This window comes from Alexandromys fortis, unplaced genomic scaffold (assembly GCF_014885135.2).
Source record: "Alexandromys fortis isolate MF-2015 unplaced genomic scaffold, M_Fortis_MF-2015_v1.1 scaffold_16, whole genome shotgun sequence".
Taxonomy (NCBI): Eukaryota; Metazoa; Chordata; class Mammalia; order Rodentia; family Cricetidae; genus Alexandromys; species Alexandromys fortis.
The window spans coordinates 7,069,409-7,086,708 of NW_026067893.1; the positions used below are offsets into that span (position 1 = coordinate 7,069,409).

The 17,300-nt window shown below is 38.9% G+C and overlaps 1 protein-coding gene across 1 annotated transcript in view; it reads right to left on the bottom strand.

Annotated features, from left to right (window-relative positions):
* Nucleotides 1-316: 316 nt before the first annotated feature.
* Smc3 (structural maintenance of chromosomes 3) overlaps nt 317-17,300 on the bottom strand; it is a 38,182-nt gene continuing 21,198 nt past the window's right edge. Inside the window, exons 13-29 of the mRNA XM_050147474.1 lie at nt 16,463-16,676; nt 16,129-16,232; nt 15,930-16,029; nt 15,277-15,437; nt 14,792-14,933; nt 12,761-12,911; nt 10,957-11,109; nt 9,995-10,146; nt 8,895-9,053; nt 6,976-7,083; nt 6,391-6,499; nt 4,778-5,025; nt 4,477-4,689; nt 4,039-4,230; nt 3,300-3,477; nt 1,244-1,350; nt 317-712 (exon numbers count right to left, since the gene is read on the bottom strand). Of these exons, the coding sequence (XP_050003431.1) occupies nt 641-712; nt 1,244-1,350; nt 3,300-3,477; nt 4,039-4,230; nt 4,477-4,689; nt 4,778-5,025; nt 6,391-6,499; nt 6,976-7,083; nt 8,895-9,053; nt 9,995-10,146; nt 10,957-11,109; nt 12,761-12,911; nt 14,792-14,933; nt 15,277-15,437; nt 15,930-16,029; nt 16,129-16,232; nt 16,463-16,676 (2,563 nt within the window). The 3' untranslated portion in view covers nt 317-640. The remainder of the gene's footprint in view (nt 713-1,243; nt 1,351-3,299; nt 3,478-4,038; nt 4,231-4,476; nt 4,690-4,777; nt 5,026-6,390; nt 6,500-6,975; nt 7,084-8,894; nt 9,054-9,994; nt 10,147-10,956; nt 11,110-12,760; nt 12,912-14,791; nt 14,934-15,276; nt 15,438-15,929; nt 16,030-16,128; nt 16,233-16,462; nt 16,677-17,300) is intronic.

Sequence of the window (17,300 nt, forward strand, 5' to 3'; positions counted from 1 at the left end):
AAAATGTTCAAAGGACTATTATGTTGAGTGAAAGCAGGGAACCCAGTGTTACCTGATGAACTTACAGGCAAGGTGGCCGAGACAGTACTCCCTTAAGAATATGACTGGACTGGCCCAAGGAAAGACCTAGAGCAGTGTGGCCCTTTGTTCACAACACATTAAAACCTGCAGCCAGAACTGAAAACCCACTGATGGAATGAACAGAATATGGGACTACATTTTTAATCCTCTAGTAGCTGAAAGCAACACTTTTCTTATGCAAAATATGTATTTGTTTCTAACCATTACAATGACAAAAAGCCACATTTATACTAAATTAGTCAAACCAATTATTTAATAGAAGCTATAAAAAGTATAACTGATAAAATAATTCAGAAGAATATTTAGAATATCTCAAAAGATTTAAAATAGGAGGACACTTTACAAAAAGCTGTGTAGGAAATAAAATTCCTCAACTATACGTAGAAATGTAACATTACAGGGGAGTTTATAAAATACAAAGACAAGTATAAAAGGACTGTGTATTCTAAATCCAAAAACTCAATAATAACCAATTACTTAGTTTTAAAATTTACAGTTCCTGGTTATGAAGACCACAATATTATACACATCTTCCGAGCTAGCAGACAGCATCTTTCAATTAACCATGGGTGGTGTCATCTTCTACAAAATCTTTGGCCATCTCTGCTGTGATCACATCAATGTGACTGACCTGAAGAACAATAAATGTCAGAAAGTCCATTAGATCTTAAAGGAATGAATCAGTATTGGCAGTGCATAGGGCAGTATCTAATATATACGGCTACCACCCAGAATAATTCTAACTTTTTACATGCCATATCAAATGATTTTGAAGCACCAGCTACTGGAAGACTTTATTAACAACCCTGTCTATTCAATGTGGGAGGATTAAAAAAACATCCTACAGCCTGGCATGGTGTCAACACACAATCCCAGCACTCAGGAGGCAGAGGCAGGATTGCCGGTTGAGGGCAGCCTGGTTTCTATCTCAGTTTTTTTGGACGGCTGCCCCAAACCCCAAAGTCATATGAATGTTAGACAAGCACTTGGCCACCCACATCCTCACCTAATAAAAATCAAGGTAACAAATGGCATGAAAGTTAAGTTTTTCTTTTTCTAGGAAGAGATCATTATTTAAACAATGACTTTCTAAGTAATGTAACACAAAACCAAAATAAAAAATACAATGAAAAACAAACACCAACCTAAAACAGAAAATTACCTTATTTCTGAACTTTACGCCATAGAATTTGTCGGCTGACTCCAGCAGTTCAGGCCTAAAAGTGGTAGTGATAAACTGCGCATGCACAGCCAGTTCCATGATCATATCTGCGGAAACAAGGAGTGAGCTACCAATCTCCGTTCTCACACCTGAGATTTCAAAAACAACTATTTTTATTCTTGCCTAAAATTCACACTTGCTAAAGCAGCCTGTGATTTTTTTTGGTCCTCAAAATTTATCAACTTTTCAAAAGTAGGAATAAAATCTTTAGCCAGGTGCAGTGGTGCATGTCTTTAATCCCAGCAATCAGGAGGCATAGGCAGGTGAATCTCTGAATTGAAGGCCAGCCTGCTTTACATATTGAGTTCCAGGACAGCCAGAACCACACAGAGACCCTTGTCTCGAAACAATGACAAAAACAAACCAAAAAAATCCCCTTCATCCCAGTATGACTTAAAGCTACAGAATATAACGCTTTATTTACTATCAAGAAAGTTCTCAGCCTGGTCTATAAGAGCTAGTTCCAGGACAGGCTCCAAAACCACAGAGAAAGCCTGTCTCGAAAAACAAAAAAAAAAAAAAAACCAAAAAAAAAAAAGAAAGTTCTAACCTAGTATGGTGATACTATAATCACAGCATGTGGGAGGAGACTGGAGGATCAGAAGTTTTCCAACTTCATCCTATATGACACTGTCTCAAAATAAAAAACCAAAAATAAATCTGAAACAGATTTTTAACATAGAAATGTCAATCATTTTCTCATATACATAGAAAATAAACGCTAACTACGCCCTGCTTCTAGTCCATCTGAAAGCTTCTTCAGCTTGTAAGATCAGATTTAGCATCTGTACTACGTTCTGCATATCCACAAACATTTTATTATCATGTATACATGTGCACCATGTATGTACCTGGTACCTCCCTCAAAGTTAGAAGAGGGTGTTGGATCCCTGGATCTGGAATTATGGATGGCCCTGAGTCACCACATGGGTGCTTGGAATCAAACCCAGATCCTGCAAGAGTCATCAATGCTCTGAACTGCTGACCTACCTCCAGACCCACAAATACCACCCTTAATGCTGAAAAAGAAAAAATGTTTTAAGTGTTCTGTATCAAAGTTTTATTGAAGGATTTTTAATTAAGTGGAAGAATTACATCTATTTCTCAGAAGTAAACTCTGAATATAGTCTAATACCAAACTATTAAGTTATTCAGAGAAAATACTTATTGAATATACACTGTCTACCCAATCACACCAGGCAACAAGTCACTAAGAAAGGGCTAAGCCACCACCATTATTATTATCATCTTGAAGACATTTCTTGAGACAGGGCTCAATGCATCCCAGGCTGGCCATGAACTTGATTTGATATGCAGCTTTGGCTGTTCTTGAACTCCTGAACCTCCCGCCTGTACTTCCTAAATGCTAGGAATACAGACAAATGCCACCTTGCCCAGTTTATGAAATACTGGATATCAAATCCAAAACTTTGTGCTGGCCAGCTAAGCACTCTCTGCTCAGCTACATCCCTAGCCCAGCCAGTTCTTCAGAGCGCCTATATATAGGCCAGAGGGTGACACTAATATCTTCCTGCCATTCTCCCTGGCCATCACCTCATTTCTTTTTTCTTTCTTTAAAAGATAATGTCTCGGGGCTGGAGAGATGGCTCAGTGGTTAAGAGCATTGCCTGCTCTTCCAAAGGTCCTGAGTTCAATTCCCAGCAACCACATGGTGGCTCACAACCATCTGTAATAAGGTCTGGTGCCCTCTTCTGGCCTTCCGCATACACACAGACAGAATATTGTATACATAATAAATAATAAATAAATATTAAAAAAAAAAAGATAATGTCTCTCACTGAACCTGGAGCTCATGGTTTTGGCTATACTGGGTGGCCTTTGATCTCCCAATGTCCTCATATCTCCATTGGCTCCCTGCCCAACTTTAAGCTGGGTGCTAGAGATCCAAACTTGGACCCTCACGCTTGCCTAGTAGGACTATATCCCCCCTCCTCAGGCACAGCAAGTTCTTACTGAATAGAAAATCAAACTGTACCTGACACAGCTTTCCTGTGCTGAGCATCCAAAGCTTGGTCAATCTCATCAAACAAGTAAAAAGGAGCAGGGTCACATTTCTGAATGGCAAAAATCAGAGCAAGGGCCACCAGAGACTTCTGTCCGCCTGAGAGCTGCTGCATTTCTCTCATTTCTCCTTGCTTTCCTGTGAATGACACCTGAGAGAACAGAGAGTTAATATCCTAAAGGTGATGTCACCATCACTCCTCAAAATTAAGTGACTCATAAGCAATTCAGATAAAATAAAATATAAATTGATGTGGGAGTGTCATATATCAATCTGTTGATTTCATTGGCTGAGCAATAAAGAAACTGCTTGGCCCTGATAGGTTAAAGCATTGGTGGGTGGAATAAACAGAATAGGATGCTGGGCGGAAGAGGAAGTGAGGTCAGACTCTGCACTGCTTCCAGAGGGACCAGACAGCCACCATGCTCTGCTCTCCCAGGCAGCTGCAACCCACGATGGACTTAGGCTAGAATCTTCCCGGTAAGCGCACCTTGGGGTGCTTACACACATCATTAGAAATGGGCTAGTCCCGGTGCGAGAATTATCCTGTAAGGGCTAGAGTTCATGGGCCAAGCAGTTCTTAAATGAATACAGTTTGTGTGTTGTTAGCCAAGCGGCCGGGGTGTTGGGGACGCAGCCCCGCCGCTCCTATTTCAACAATAAATTCTGTTCTGATCACACTACAAGAAAAACTGATTGGGAAGGATTTTACCCTGATTCCAACTCCGGTGAACTGGTCGACTGACGGAACACTGCTCTGTGAGCCAGAGCCCTTCTCGCTCTCCCCACTGCCTTCCCCTTCATCCTGAGACTGACTGCCCTCCACGTCTCCTTTCTTCATCACCAAAGTCGCTTTGCCACCAGGTACCAACTTCTGGAACACTTCACTGAAGTTCTTAGAAACCTTAAAGAAAAAAAAAATCTCAACTGAAATACAAATGTGGCTTAGGAACAGTTCTGTTTGAAACAAGTATTTAATCAGATGTATTTTTAAATTTTAGTCAAAACAATTGAACCCTTTCCAGAGCTGTATAAATCACTGTTAGGGTCCAGTAAGCAGCATTACTTCCCATATGTTAGATCCACCTTCAAACAAAAGAAGAACTGAAGTTTTTGTCTGTCTGGGGTTTCCATTACCAACAGAACATACCTGTTTGAAAGTTAACTGAATAGCTTCATATTTTCGAAGTTCAAGCACATTCATTAATTCCATGATGGATTTGTAGCCCCTATCCAATTCTTCTTGTCGCTTTATCAACTTTTCCTTCTGCTCAGAGAAATTCACAAACTGATCTAAAGCTTTTTTGTTAACATGACTGTACTTCTTCAACTCTGTGTTGCACTGCTCAAGTTTTCGAAACAACTAAAAGAGAAACAAAATATATATTAATATACTCACACACTGCAGGGCATTTTGCAAGGATACTTTAAATGAAGTGCGGGAGACTTACCTGCTTAAGGCTCAGCGTCTGGTACTTCTCGAAGGCTTCCTGGGGAAGGGAGCCCAGCTCGCGGATCTTCTTCATGCACTCCTCTTTCTTCTTCAGCAGCATGCCCTGGCGGTTGGTCATCTTCTCCAGCTCTTTAGTGTCATGATTTATGGCATCCATGTGTTCTTTCTCCATATTTTTCCAGCGCTCCATACTTTTCTGGAGCTCTTTAATTCCAGCTTCTGTTTTGTCAATGGAATTATCCAAATCTAAGATAGGACAAAAAGAAAAACACTCATAGGTGGTTTTTAAACATAAAGCAAAGAAAGCCAGCCTACAAACCACAATCCCAGAGAACCTAGACAACAACGTGGACACTAAGAGAGGCATACATGGATCTAATCTACATGGGAAGTAGAAAGCAGAAAAAGACAAGATCCCTTGAATAAATTGGGAGCATAGGGACCGCCGGGGAGGATTGAAGGAGGGAGGGGAGAGGCAGGGAGGGGAGAAGAGAAAAATGTAGAGCTCAATAAATATCCATAAAAAATGTATTAAAAAAGAAAGGAAATTAAGGATAGTATCATTTTATAAGCAGAATGTTATCTGAGTAAAGACTTTCATGGTCAGATTTTCTGAAGTAGGCAGGTTTCCAGTTTTCTCAGTAAAATTCACAAATCATCTAATTCTAGACAATTTTCTCCTGAGCACTACCACAGGAAATTTGTAGGATCATTTGCATATGAACATGGTATCATAAGTGACTTAAAGAAGTAACAACAATTCCCTCCTTTAGACCACCACAGTTAGGAACTGGACCTGACTTTGGAGCATGGCCTAGTAAGGACCTGGTGTTCACCTCTCCCCTCAACATCAGTAATGCTTCTGAGACTACCAGCCAGGACATCCACGGGGACAACACAGAAAAGGAGTTACATTTTTAAAAAAAAATCTTTTAAAAAATGATTTATTTGCTTTTACTTTACGTTACTGGTGTTCTGCCTGCATGTATGTCTGTGAGGATGCCGATTCCCTGGAACTACAGTTACAGACAACTGAGCTGCCATGTAGGTGCTGGGAATTGAACTTGGGTCCTCTGAAAGAGAAGCCAGTGCTCTTAACCACTAAGCCATCTCTCCAGTCCTCAGGATTATATCTTTTGTTAACAACACAGTAGCACACACCTCAATCCCAGATTGGGAAGGCAGAAACAGGCAGATCTCTGTGAGTTTGAAGCTAGCCTAGTCTATAGAGCAAGTTCCAGGACAGTCAGGGCTACTCAAACACTGGACACACACAACCAAAAACCAACTAACCAAACAAACAAACAAAAAAACCCCAATCAAACAGATGAAAACGAGTACCAGACCAGCCACTGACTCCCTGAAGCCAGCGTGGTGAAGGAAAGAGTCACCTGCCACAGTGCCCACCACGCCTGCGCCTGCACTCTCCTGCTCACTTCTACCTCTGCCACTTCCCCAGTAAATAAAACACAGAACATGTTACTAGTCTCATAACACTGCCAGAATCACTTTAACAAAAGTCGTATTTTGTATTTCATTTTGCAGGAAACAATTTTGCAAAACAAACTAAATTAAATAAAATACTGAAAAAAAGTTAAGCTAAGTATTTACCTTCTGATCTTGCCATAGTATCTTTTACTCTTTTATTGATAGCTTCAAGTTCTGATGTTGTGGCAGTAAGAACAGTACCACCCTCTGTCTCTCTCAATTCATTAAGTTCCTGCAATACCAAAAAAAAAAAGTTTAATGAGATTAAACCTCAAAATACAAATTTTGAGTTTAAAATGTTACAATTAGCTATTTAAATGAACATTCGAGAAAGTATATATCTCATATATGTATATGTATCATACCAGGACATAACTTACAGAGGAAAAAATACTGCAATTACTAGAAAATCTTAGTGCCTAACTACTAAGAAACTATAAAGTAACACTGAGCATGTAAGCATCTAGAACACAAGATTATAGTAATACAAGTAGGTGCTACTGTTACACTTACTTCACACTACAGAACAGGCAACAGAAATGTTAAATGACTTGCCCAAATCACACATTAGGTGGGGGCAGTGCTAAAATTTCAACCTAAGGACTATACTCAATGGATTTTTTGGTTCCTTTCTGATGCTTCCAATCAGTATTTACTGATACACTTTCTATAGCTTATGATCAGCAAGGAGCTCAAAGTAGGATGTACCTGTTCTACTTGGTCCAAACGTTTCCTCAGATTCTCATTCAGGTAAGTCTCTACTCGAGTAATAATACCTTCTAGTTTAATTCTTTCATTTAGCAGCTGTCTGTTTTCCTAGAATAGTAGAAGAAAAAGTTACAGAATTATGAAATGTGTTAAGAAATGCTAAGGGCCAGGGAGACAGCTCAGCAGGCAGGCAAACGCACTTGCCATACAGCCTGAAGACTCGACTTCAATCCTGGACCCACAGAGAGGTAGAAGTAGACAATCAACTCCACTGAGTTGTGCTCTGCCTTCCACATACACACACACCCCAACATCACACATACAAACAATAAAATAATGTTTAAGAAAGAAAAAGAGAAAACGCCACTAAATCTGTGGTCCTACTGCTTATACACAAATAAACTGAAATGGGAGATTTTCAATCCCTGGGACCACGTGGTGCAAGGAGAGAACCAATTCTCAAGTCATCTTTTAATCTCCATATCCAGCCATGAAATTATATATATGTGTGTGTGTATGTATATATGTGTGTGTGTGTGTGTGTGTGTGTGTGTGTGTGTGTGTGTGTGTGTGTGTGTGTGTGTATGTATAAAGTTGTTTCTGTTCCTAGTCGTTTTTTTAAGACATGTTACCAAGAGGGCTGTAGAGACGGCTCAGCCTTTAAGAACACAAAACACAGTGGCTCACAACCATCTCTATCTTGAGGTCCAAGGGATCTGACATTCCGTTCTGGCCTCCAGAACCAGCCATTTTAGTGTACATACATACACACAAGCAAAACACTCATACACGTTAAATAAGAATAAAAGATATGCTCCAAAACCAACTTTCTTATCCTTCTTTTTATCTTTTGGACTCAGTGTTGACCGTTTACGACAATGTATTTTAAAAAAGGGGGCTAGCAAAATGGCTCAGTGAATGAAAGTATTTGCTGCCAAGACTACCAATGTGAGTTCCACCCCAGAATATACATGGTGGAAAGAAGCAACTTCCTAGGGCTGTCCTCTGACCTCCACATGTATGCACACAAATCCACCCCACACCCCACACAGAGTAGGCTACACGTAGAGAGCCCTATAAAACAAAAACAAAAAGAAACATAGTTAAAATACTTAATTAAAATGTCATACATAAAGGTGGTTATGTTATATCCATATCCGTGTGTGTGCACACAAATACACATAAGTGCATAGAGAAAGAGCTAGCAGTTATCACTGTGATGGTTAATACCGCTCTATGTTACACAGGAGACAACTCTGTGGGCATGCCTGTGAGACAGGGATTATCTTACACTACTGAAGACCTGCTCTGAATGTAAGAGGTACCATTCCATAGGTTAGGGATCTGAACTGCATAAAAAGAGAGCAAGCTGAAAACGGATGCTCATTTCTGCTGCTTCAAGTGTAGTGATCAGCTTCCTCCAGCTCCTGATGATGATAGACTGTGCTATGATGTGAGACAAAAATCAACCTTTGCCCTCTAATGCATCATCAAAAGAGACTGCCGCACTAACTGATGACAAGCATTCAATACGACGAATGTAAATGTATAATCCTAAAATACCCAGAACAGTTTAGACCAACAACAAAACCTTATTTACTCTCCTGGCATTCAAATTCCATGCCTGTCTGTTTTTCTATTTTCTTAACATTCTTCTCTTTCAATTTTTTTGTTGTTATTGTTCTGTTTTTTGAGACAGGGTGTCTCTGTATAGCCATGGCTATCCTGGCACTTGCTTTGTGGACCAGGTTGCCCTCGAACTCACAGAGCTCTGCCTGCCTCTGCCTCCCAAGTGCTAGGATTAAAGATGAGCGCCACCACCCCAATATCAAATACTTTATTTTTTGAGACAGGGTCTTCCTGTATTTCTTGACAATAGTCAATTTCAATGGGTTTTCTTTCCTGTTGGGTGTACTTGCCTGCTGAAGCTGACGGATTTCATCATTCAGTGCATCTACTCTTTTCTGATCTTCTAGACTGAGTTGAGAAAGCAAATCAGTTCCTAGTTCTGCTTTCAGCGATTCTCTGGTAGACTCCATGGCATGCAGACTTGCCTCCAAGCTTTGTAAGCTACGTTGCTACATAAAATTTTCATTTATTAATATTAGTCACTATAATACATACAAATAGTAAAACCCTGCAAACTATGTATATATTAAGCAAGCTAAATGACTGTATCAACTCAATTATAAAAGTACTATTAAGTGTTGATAGGTTTCTATTAGGTTTATTGTACGATAGGTGTACTGGAATAAAAGCAGAATCAAAAGAAACATGTACCAATTAAGTTTTTTCCCTGTTGGTGGTGGAAGTTGGACCCAGGGCCTCAGCATTGATGTGTGAGTCTTCTGTTTTGTGTTGATTTCATTGGTTAAATAAAGAAACTGCCTTGGCCCTTTAATAGGACAGAAAATTAGGTAGGCAGAGTAAACAGAACAGAATGTTGGGAGAAAGACGCCACGTCAGGCAGTCACCATGATTCTCCCACCCGACACAGACGCAGGTTAAGATCTTTCCTGGTGATACACAGATTATTAAATATGGGTTAAAGCAAAATGTGAGAATTAGCCTATAAGAGGCTAGAACTAATGGGCCGGGCAGTGTTTAAAAGAATACAGTTTCTGTGTAATTATTTCGGGTAAAGCTAGCCGTGCGGAGCTGGGTGGGAACGCAGCCCACTGCAGCTCCCACTACACTGCATCACCCTGCTGGGCAAGGCTCCATCACCAAGTATACCCTAGGAATATACTCAGTTTGATAATTAGAGTTATGTATTTATAATATAAAACTGAGGAGGGACAAATATTACATGGTTCAACTATACAAAAATCATCAGACATTCATAAGAACAAAAATTGGCAGCATGTTTTGAATAATATAATTAAGGAAACATCTTTTTTTCTTTTACTGTATTGTCTTATTGCTACTGATATCACACAGCATGAAATCAATAATACCTGCCCAACCTATGATCCACCGCAAGTCTACACTATAGTTACAGCAAAACATACTTACGGACCTTTGGCATAAAGGTCTTCTCTGACTGCTGCCTCTTCTCTTTTAGCATCTTCATCTCTGATAATATGCTATCTCTGGAAGCTTTAAATTTCCTTTGTTGGGTCTCTATCTGCTGCATTTGGTTCATCAACTGATCAATTTCATTATTAATCCATATACAAGGCTAAGGAAAATTCTCTTAAGGTTGTAAATATAGCACATATTCTAAATTCCCTTCAGTTCTTACAATGTATCGTCATGCATCCTCTCCTCTACCCCTAAGTAACGTCCCCAGATTCATGGACTACAACAATGTTGAACTCTTAATACTATTGCTAAAACTGTTCAGTCATCAAAGAAGTTTGAAACATTTCATTACACATTCTGTTCTAAAATGCGCATATTTATTTTACTTATATTTGAATAAAACAAAATGTATAACTTTTATTAAAGTATGTTAAGTAAAATCAAGTAATAGTAAATCTAAAGAGACTGGCAAATATAGGCAGCCGCTTCAGCTGTCAACATCTCTTCTCTTTGTATCTGTGTGCGTGGGGGTGGGGTGCACATGCACACATGTGGGGGAAGGCCAGAGGCTAACACTGGTTGTCTTCTTTTACTTTCTCCCTTACTTTTTGAGACATAATTTCTTTGAGTTTGGAAAGCACAAGTAGGTTAAACTTGCTGGTCAGCAAACTCCTAGAATCTACCTGTCTCCATCCTTCTTGCTTTCTGTGCTAGCATTACAGAAAGCACCACCACACCCAACTTTTCACATGGGAGCTGGGGATCCGAACTCAGGTCTTTGTGCTGTGCTGTAAGCACTTTACCCACTGAGCCAGCACCCAACACACAAAAATCCCTTTTCTTAATTCTTCCTCATACTCTGTCCTACTTAACAGTAAATCAGCATTACTTTTTAAATTTTCCTTAGTTTTTAGTGGTTAAATAAGTTCTTGTGTTTAAGCACAAACAAAAAGATATTTTCAATGTTTCTGCGCAGGTTTTCATTGAGCTTTGCTTCAAGTTCACCCAGCTCCTCTTCTGCTTTTCTGACGTCTTTCTGTAACTCAAGTCGAGACTTCCTTGTGTCGTAATAGCCTCCAGTCAGAGCACCTCGATGGCTGACTTGATCACCTGTGAACAAAACATAAGACAGTTTTCTGTACTGTAGCCTTCTCATGCACTAGTAAGCTGACTTATAATGAAATACTAACTTAAGGGCTTTAACAACACAAGATTGAAAAGGGTAACTTAAAAAACTTACTTTTCAATATTAAATTTGGTAGTCTTTAATTTGGTAAGATTTGAGAATCAAAAATTTGAGCAAATGTGGAACCACCATGAATTTAAAGCAAGAATCCACAAATACCAGATACGCTAATGATCAACGTTAGCATCGTCACTATGGGACACATCATCTGCGGCACTAAGTTACAAACATCACTCACACATTATCATCATACCAAGAACAATGAACTGGGATCTAATGAGGAGGAAGAGACAAGACAAATCCAAAGAATGGGACATTTTCTCAAAGTCCCTTTCCAGGGAAGTGAAAGGGAAAAGGAGCTGGGTGTGGTGGCGCACTTTCAATCCAGAACTTGGGAGGCAGAGGCAGGTGGTTTTGTTAGTTCAGGGCAGCCTGGTCTATACAATAAGTTCTTAGACAGTGTGAGTTACACAGTGAGACCCTGTGTATGTCGTCGACCTCCTCTCCCAAAAAAGGAGAGGGGACAAGAGGCACTGTCTTTTAATATTCAAAGTTTTGGTGTGACTGTATTAACTGGAGAACATCCTTAAGAGACACTCATATGTTCTAGGATGAAACAATATTTACAGTTTATTTTATACAGATGGTTTGACAACAATGTGGGTATGTTACTCTGAGAAAATAAACATTATTAAAAATTCTTATCCTGAATTATACAGATAAGTTCAATTATATTGAGTGGGAAAAAGTCTGTTATTACCCTTGGAAGAAAATGTAGCATTATTAACACCTGTGACTTCTTTATAAAGAAAACAGCTATTTTTATGTCAGGTTACACTCATTACAAATATCAAAATACTATTTACATGGAAGTTGTAAATTTTCGAAATTTTGGTAGTCAGCTAGGTATAGTGGTGTACGTCTTTAATTCCAGCACTTGGGAGACAGAGGCAGGTAGATTTCTCTGGGCTCAAGGTCAGCCTGGTCTACATTATGAACTCCAGAACAGGGCACAGTTGAGACCCTGTTTTCAAAAAAAACAAAACAAAAAATGAAAAAGTAATTATTAGACCCACTGCTATTATTTTAAAGAATCATGTTAAAATTATTTTGGTAATTATTCTAATAAACAAGTTTCTAAACAGGCTTTTATTCTTTATTTTCAAGACAAGGTTTCCATGTAGACCTGTCCTAAAATTCACTTTGTAGACCAGGCTGGCTCAAACTCAGAGAACCAACTGCCTCTGCCAGGATTAAAAGTGTGCATCACCCCTGCTCAGCCACTGTTTTAATTTTTGAGAAAAAGTCCACAGGCTTCATTATTCAACAGCCAAAGGAGAGACCACACACAGAGCCAGATACCAAAGATTTACACTTACAAGTAGGATCTATCTATACTTTTTATTTAAACATTTTAAAAATTGATGAAACTGCTGTGAATTTTCAAATACTCTTAAAATATGACTAAATCCTACGATGTACTACTCACCAATATGCCTACAGCCCGAGTGACACATTAAGCAAACCTCTGAACGTTTTGTGAGAGAGTGTTTAAAGCTAACTGCCCTTACAAACCTTCCAAAGTAATACAATCCATAGTGAAAGCACGCGCCAGCTGAGTGGAAACTTCCATGCTCCGACAGATGAGTGTCTTTCCAAACACATGTTTGAAAGCTTTGTCAAACCTCGGATTGTACCTCAGTTTACTGATCATAGGAATAGCGTCCTACAACAAACATGTTAGAAAAAAATACTGTGACACAGTGGATTAGAAACTGTTTGCAGATTGAGTATCAATGTCTTTATGAAATAAAAGTAATACAAATGACCTAATATTATAAGTTACCCAGGTTTTTGTTGTTGTTGTTGTTTTTTGGGGGGTTTTTTGTTTTGTTTTTTTTTCTGAGACCGGATTTCTCTGTAGCTTTGGAGTCTGTCCTGGAACTAGCTCTTGTAGACCAGGCTTGCCCCAAACTCACAGAGATCTGCCTGCCTCTGCCTCCCAAATGTTGGGACTAAAGGCGTATGTCACCACTGCCTGGTTAAATTACTAGTTTTTATACAGAAAACATTAGACAAATAAATAAATAAATAAATAAATAAATAAATAAATAAATAAATAAATAAGAATTAAAAAAAAAATCACTGCACTCAACTAGCCTGGAAATCCTGCCCCTGTAACCAAAGGTTTAACAGCTGGTTACTGTGAAGAATAACTCTAAGCTGACCTGACCAGGAGATGTGTGCTTAATCTACCTAGTTAAGACCTACTATTGTTTAAGACTGTACAACAGCCCCTTCCTTATAAAACTGTAAAGATTAAATGAGGCAACACATGGAAAGATGAGATAGTATATATGACATAAAGCAAAAATATAAAACTAGTTATTTCCTCAGTGTTCTAATTAGATATAACAGACATCTAAATTAGATATTCAGAAAAATACTGTTTCAGATAATATTTATTTTACAGGCTAGGAGAATGGCTCAGCGCGTAAAGGGCTTCCTGTGCAAGCATGATGACCTGAATTCAGTCCCCTAGCACCCACGTAAAAAGCAAGGCATAGCAACGCACACCTGCGACCACTGCACAGGGAACATAGAGAGCCGGGAGGCTGGAGCTTACAGCACAGTCAGTGTAGCCAAATAGTGAGGTCTAGGCTTGGTAAAGTGAACCCCTATCAAAAATTAAGGTGGAAAGGGATAGGACGGCATTCTCTGGCACATACATACACATATACATTGTTTTTACTTTTTTCTTTCCTAAAGTCAGAACAGGATTTTTTCAGTATTTGTGTGTATGCACCTGTTTGGGCATATTGTATGTACCTATTTATACATGCCACAGCATACACATAAAAGTCAGAGAACCATTTGGGAGACTCAGTTCTCTCCTTCCACCAGGTGGGCTCCAGGGATCAAACCTGGATGCTCAGACTTGGCAGTACATGCCTTTACCACTGAGTCACCTTCCCAGCTTTCTTTTGTTCTGTTACAGTCTTATGTCATATGGGTGAGCCTCAATTTTCCTCCCCAAAGCTTCAAAGGTAAAACTGGCATAGTTGAAAGCAAGACTCTCAATAGTCTGCTTAAATCACCGATCATTCTAATACAGGTTCAGCCTTAAGCCTAGAGCATAACAGTTATGATAATCAACATTCTGAGATCAAATGCCTCAAAGCAATTAACATCTTTAAAGCTGGCAATTCATTTAAAGTGTATATAACTAGTTAGACACTTTGAACTTAGTTGAAACAATTTTAAAAGTATATCCAAAGCCAGATGGTAGAGGTGCACCCCAGCAGAGAAAATCTGTCACAAAACAAAACAAACAAACAAATATCCAGAAAACCTCAACATATTTCTTTTATATGGGAATTCTCCAATTCCTAAACCTACTGCTGTCTGTCACTCTGACAATAAACACATATACAATGGTTTGTTTCATGACTTGGCTATGACTTGGCCTCCTCAACCCAACCCAGCACTAACTATACTCCATGCAAAGAAAGCATGTCTATCTTACAGATCAATGAATCCCAATGTAAAGTACCTAAGCACCAAAACATATTAACAGATGGTACAACAAAAACAACTTTGACTCACATTGGTTTCAGGATAGGCGGTATCTCTCACATCTAACTTGTTAAGAGGCAGAAAAGTCACCTCTCCAGGAAGATTCATTTTATTGAATTCCATTAAAATCTTCGTGCTGACTTCATCAGAATCAACAATATGGTAAAATAACCTACACAACAAAGTAAGACACATCTTCACTAGACTGTAAGGTGTTGACAGCATTTAAGGATCGCACAGTTCAGAGCTTTTCTATGCAATCCAATGTGTATGGAGAAATGACTGAGAACGTTCCAATGGCCTGGCGAGCCCTGAACGGGTAAAGTATCTAGCATCTTACCTTCTTCAATCAGACAGTTAAATACAGAACTGAGGATAAACAGGTAACGGAAGACACACTGTATTACAAAACTACAAAACTGTTTTAAGATGTTCTCATTTCTTCATCTTTAAAACAACAAAAGCCATTTAAATGTCAGACAAAAAAGAAAAAATAGAAAATCCCCAAACCTCACCTGTTACCAGCAGTGACTTCCACACATGTATAGAAAGCTGGCTCACACTCAAAGTTATTCATTACGATGCCATGGTAGCCATTTTGAACATGCTGGTTTATTCCTTTCCGACGAAAATGATCTAGCACTTTGTTTATGCTGTCTATTCCATTTAAAATAGCCTGTAAACCAGTTAGTAAAAAATATCAGCATCACCAAAAATAACAGCATCTGTTGGCAAGAAATGAGCCTATTATGCCATCCCTTGGCTATGATCTTAAAAATTAAACACCATCCAATATATCATCCACTTGAAATATAATAACTATATTTATCAGTAGTATGGGTTCTGTTTTATGATGCTAGAGTTTAAAATGGGCTCTTTATTTAACAACCAAAATTGCTTTCATTAATAAGTAGTGAACCAGGCATGATGGTGTACACTTGTGATTCCAGTGCTCAGCAGCTGAGCAAACTCATGAGTTTAAGATAAGCCTGAGCTACAGAGGGAGACTTCTAACTCAAGTAGAGCAAAGTATAAAAGTATAAAACAGACAAAAGAAAACCTGCCCACATAAAATCCCACTTCTTCCTACTTCCAAGTGATTTCTTCTTTACTTGGAACTCAGGCTGTAGACTGATGGACAGCTCAGGAACAAAGAAGCCCCGCCTACCTTTCCTGTTGCTGCTCTAAGAAGCTGCTGCTTCTTTTCCAGGTCTTCTCTCTTAGCAGCAAGTGCTTGTTGCTCTGCATTCTCCTCTCTCCACAAGTAACTGACCAGAAAGAACGTGAAGACGTGAACAGTTTTAATTAAGAAAGAACACTGAACCCAAAGACCACGGAAAAATTACAATAGATCTCAGTCTACTAACTTTCTTTCACTTTGTAGTTCATCTTTCTTATTTTTTACTTCATAATATTTTCTGTCCAGTTCTTCAACTCGAGCTTTGACTTCATTGAGATCTTGATCCAGTTTCTACGGAAAAAGAATTTGTCATCAATTTAATCCATAGTGACAAAAGAATATACACACACACAAGTTCAACAAATGACGTAATTCAAATATGTCCAATTTACTATATAGTAATTATACATAAAAGTGATTAAAAACCCAGTGAGTTCTAGAAACAGTCTGAGCTCAGAGTAAAACAATGTCTCAAACAAACCAAAACCAAAAAAGAAAAAAAAAGGCAATATTGTTCTTACATTATATTGCTCCAGATTTTTCTCTTTATTTGCCTCGGTATCTTCCAAATCCTTATGTATAGCAGCAATCTGTCTTTTCTTGTCATTAATAGCCTGATCTAAAGACTTCAGCTCCTTTTTAATCCACTTATCCCTTTCTTCTTTTGATGTAAACTGGCTTCCTCGACCTTGCTTTGCATAAAGGTCAGTTCTTTCCTGGGTAGCTTGAGCCAATCTACAGAAGATAGAAAAGAACAAGAAATAAAATTGTAATCATTATCGACCCTACAGAAACTATCCTCTTAAAAGTTACATCAGCAGAGAATTAAGGGCTGGTGAGATGGCTCAGGAAGGAGAAAATACTGGTAAAAGTTGTCCTCTGGTCTCCAACCTGTGATGAGCACATTCACACCCCACAGTGAAGTAAATGGGGAGGGTGATTCAGTGCTAAAAATAACTGCTAAATAATGAACTCCCTGTGCTCCCTGTTTTTATGCTATGTGACAGCAAATGAACTTTGATATCATAGTTAGCGCTCAAGTAGAATAATCCCTTCACTAAGGGCTTTAGACAGACCGAAGGTCTGACAATGCCACTGTCCAACCTCAGGAACTTTCAAGCACGTTCTAACTGTATTGACCTGATACATGACTCTCAACGATACAATAAAATACCCTACAGGATAATATGTTTTAAATATATAGAACATAAATGTTCTGATTACATAGAACCTGAAGGTCAGAAAAGCAAAAGACCCAGCCACTACCTCCATCTCAGTCCAAAATGGCGATCCTTCCTCCAGGAATCTCAGAATGAGACTGTGTGTCAGACCTGACTCCTCCCACCTTATAATCCTCCC